Genomic DNA, 3,627 nt, shown 5'->3' with positions numbered 1-3,627 from the left:
CCATTATTAGTCTCAAAGTGGGTTCCTCGTCATCGAATTTTAATTTCTTTTCAGTTTAATATTTGTTATTAATTTAAATTCTATTTATCTTGGTTCTGATAGTTTTAATGTAAAGTCTCGTTTGAAATCTATGAGAATTTATTCAATCAAAGTCGAATACTTTGATTGATGTTAGTAACGGTTCAATTTTGTAAATAATAGTTTCATTATAAGTTTACTTACTGGTTATAACTATTACTTTATTACAAGTTACAGCTTTTACACTTGAGAATGATCGCACCAGTGATCGAAACCTGTTATAAAGATAGTATTACTTATTGTAAAAGCTGTAACTTGTGATAAAATATGATCTGTAAATAATATTTTTAATATTTTACGTGTTAGTGTCTTTTTCTTTTCAACTGATTTTTTATTTTACAGTCCTGCAACTATAGAAACGAACATCTACTCAGCTGTTGGAGCAGACGTAAAGGAAGTATGTGTAAAGTGTATCAACTTGTTTGATTATAACAGTCACAGAAAATACAAATCATGACTTGTTAATTAAAACCAAAGATGTAGTTGGTATCTGACGGTTGTTTATATAATATAATGTTATAATTTAACCCTTTAATTACCTACTTGTTTTTATACAGTTTATATCAGCTAGAGTCCAACCACTGAATTACGTTATTTCCTTGTCACAACATTCAGTGTTAACAACTGAACAGAAAATGGATGAACCACTTGTTTTTTATGTAAAATATAAAAAAAGCCCAGTCATAAATTAGTGTTATTGATTACAGTATTGATGTTATTTCTCTTTACTTTTATCTGTGACCCTAATGTTAAATGATTTAATTAACTAATCAATTAGTATTAGTTATATACATGATGAGACATGTATTGTATGACTCATGGCGGCCTAGCAACATGTCCCTAACAATGCTCCCTCTGGTGGTAAATTATGAAATTATGACATCATTGATGACATCCCCCCCTGAAACTGACACGTGTCGACAAAATCCGGTACTATTATGTCATCACCTTTGATGACCTACTCCTCCCTACCCCCTGTTGACGTTTGTTTGTTTGTAATTAAGCACAAAGCTACACAATGGGCTATCTGTGCTCTGCCCACCACTGGTATCGAAACCAGGATTCTAGCGTTGTAAGTCCGCAGACGTACCGCTGTGCCACTGGGGGGCTCCTCCTGTTGACGTGGCATCCTTTTGCCAGTGAAGTGCTGCCCTAACTACTTAGGATTATGATAGACACACTACATAGCCTAATGGATTAGTCCCTCTGTGGGATAGTGGTAAGTTTATAGACATACAGCTTAAAAATCTGGCGTTCGATTCCCGTGGTGGACAGAACAGATAACTCGCTGTGACTTTGATTTGAAAAAACAAAAACAAGATTAATCAATTAAGTCATGTTTTTTATGACCACGCTGTTTTTCTATTCATGTTTCTAAATGAATTTAGACCCGGCATGGCCAGGTGGTTAGGGTGCTCGACTCGCAGTCTGCGGGTCGCGGGTTCGAATCCCCGTCACACCAAACATGCTCGCCCTTTCAGCCGTGGGGGTGTTATAATGTGACGGTCAATCCCATTATTCGTTGGTAAAAGAGTAGCCCAAGAGTTGGCGGTGGGTGGTGATGTCTAGCTGCCTTCCCTCTAGTCTTACACTGCTAAATTAGGGACAGCTAGCGCAAATAGCCCTCGTGTAGCTTTGCGCGAAATTCAAAACAAACTAAATGCGTTTATAATACAAGAACTCGTGAACTAGCAGGCGGAAGTGAAGCCTTGTGTGGTGATGTTGTTCTAACGACGAATTGACGTCGTTATAAAGTTCAGGTGTTTCTGCCAATAACGAGACGATTTACTGTTAATAATGAGTTTTAATGAATTCTTAAAACGTATAACATCTTTTAACAACTGCTTCAATTTGATTGACAAGGATATAAATGTGTGTGTATAAACTAGAAGTACTCGCGTAGGGTCCCCGAAAGTGTTCTGTGTCGAGAGTAAATAAAACCAAAATTAAGAGATACAAATATTTTTATTTCTTGCTTTTAAAGTTCATATGTTATTCTGTGCTGTAGCCTACAGAGTGCATAATTCTTCTCGTGATCCATGGCATACGCACGTTTTACCGACGTCATGACAATATAACTTGCAAAGTTATGCGTCCTTTATGTGACGTCATTCTAGTGTCGACTGACTGACTGACAGATCATACACTACTATAAAGTAGTGCTAGTGGTTAAAATAGGTGACTCCTCCAGGCGGCCTTCGGCCATCTTTCGGGAAAAAAATGATATAAGTATATATGTATGTAAAATTTATATACAAACCTTGTTTTTAACTTTTTAACTTTCAAACGTAACACATCAGCAACTGGACTTCTTCTAATGTATATATTACAGATCATGGAAGAGGTAGCACGTTCTTATCCACTTGGTCGTGGGGGACAACCGGAAGAGGTCGCCACTGCCATCGCTTTTCTCGCTTCTGACGAGGCTTCGTTTATAAGTGGAGAAACCCTTGTGATCGATGGCGCTAGAATCGCCTCTTGCTAATGTCTGCATTATTATTTCTTCAGTAATAAACTTTTTACAGTAAATAAAACATTAGTTGCTGATTATTCCCTTTGATGTGTAGTTATTTGTTGTTTTTATTCACGACATTAGCAGTTTTGTAAACATTTACAAAACCTGAAATCCAGAAGGAGATCCTAAAAATGATTCTTTACTTGGTTATATAAGCCTGTAATTCAGTATTAACAAGTTAAACTTACTGTGGTGTTTTAACCTGTTTCATCCTACATATTGTCTGTCCTAGTGATCGAGTGGGAGTTAAACGTTCTGTCACGTTTCAACTCATCTGAGTTTACTGGTTGACTGTCGTAATCTTTAAGTTACAATTAAACTTACTTCAGTTTTATTCAACTTGTCTAAGCCTATTTGCTGTCTGTTATTCTTATGGAACTGAGGATATCTAAGCCCATTCGCTGTCTGTTATTCTTATGGAACTGAGGATATCTGAGCCTATTTGCTGTCTGTTCTTCTTATGGAACTGAGAATATCTAAGCCTATTTGCTGTTTGTTCTTCTTATGGAACTGAGAATATCTAAGCCTATTTGCTGTCTGTTATTCTTATGGAACTGAGAATATCTAAGCCTATTTGCTGTCTGTTATTCTTATGGAACTGAGAATATCTAAGCCTATTTGCTGTCTGTTATTCTTATGGAACTGAGGATATCTAAGCTATTTGCTGTCTGTTATTCTTATGGAACTGGGGATATCTAAGCCTATTTGCTGTCTGTTATTCTTATGGAACTGAGAATATCTAAGCCTATTTGCTGTCTGTTATTCCTATGGAACTGAAAATATCTAAGCCTATTTGCTGTCTGTTATTCTTATGGAACTGAGAATATCTAAGCCTATTTGCTGTCTGTTATTCCTATGGAACTGGGGATATCTAAGCCTATTTGCTGTCTGTTATTCTTATGGAACTGAGAATATCTAAGCCTATTTGCTGTCTCTTATTCCTATGGAACTGGGGATATCTAAGCCTATTTGCTGTCTGTTATTCTTATGGAACTGAGAATATCTAAGCCTATTTGCTGTCTCTTATTCCTATG

At 36.4% G+C, this 3,627-nt stretch overlaps 1 protein-coding gene across 4 annotated transcripts in view; it reads left to right on the top strand.

Annotated features, from left to right (window-relative positions):
* The window catches only part of LOC106473370 (3-oxoacyl-[acyl-carrier-protein] reductase FabG-like), a 17,980-nt gene extending 15,352 nt beyond the window's left edge, over window positions 1-2,628 (top strand). For all 4 annotated transcript variants that reach the window (XM_022401813.1, XM_022401815.1, XM_013934054.2 and 1 more), the window contains exons 9-10: window positions 421-475; window positions 2,411-2,628. In XM_022401813.1, coding sequence (XP_022257521.1) covers window positions 421-475; window positions 2,411-2,563 — 208 coding nt within the window. In that variant the 3' untranslated portion in view covers window positions 2,564-2,628. The remainder of the gene's footprint in view (window positions 1-420; window positions 476-2,410) is intronic.
* The last annotated feature ends 999 nt before the right edge of the window (window positions 2,629-3,627 follow it).

The sequence above is a fragment of the Limulus polyphemus genome, unplaced genomic scaffold (genome assembly GCF_000517525.1).
Source record: "Limulus polyphemus unplaced genomic scaffold, Limulus_polyphemus-2.1.2 Scaffold6113, whole genome shotgun sequence".
Taxonomy (NCBI): domain Eukaryota; kingdom Metazoa; phylum Arthropoda; class Merostomata; order Xiphosura; family Limulidae; genus Limulus; species Limulus polyphemus.
Note: the sequence above shows the minus strand (reverse complement) of the source record. Positions and strands in the feature narration are given on the sequence as shown.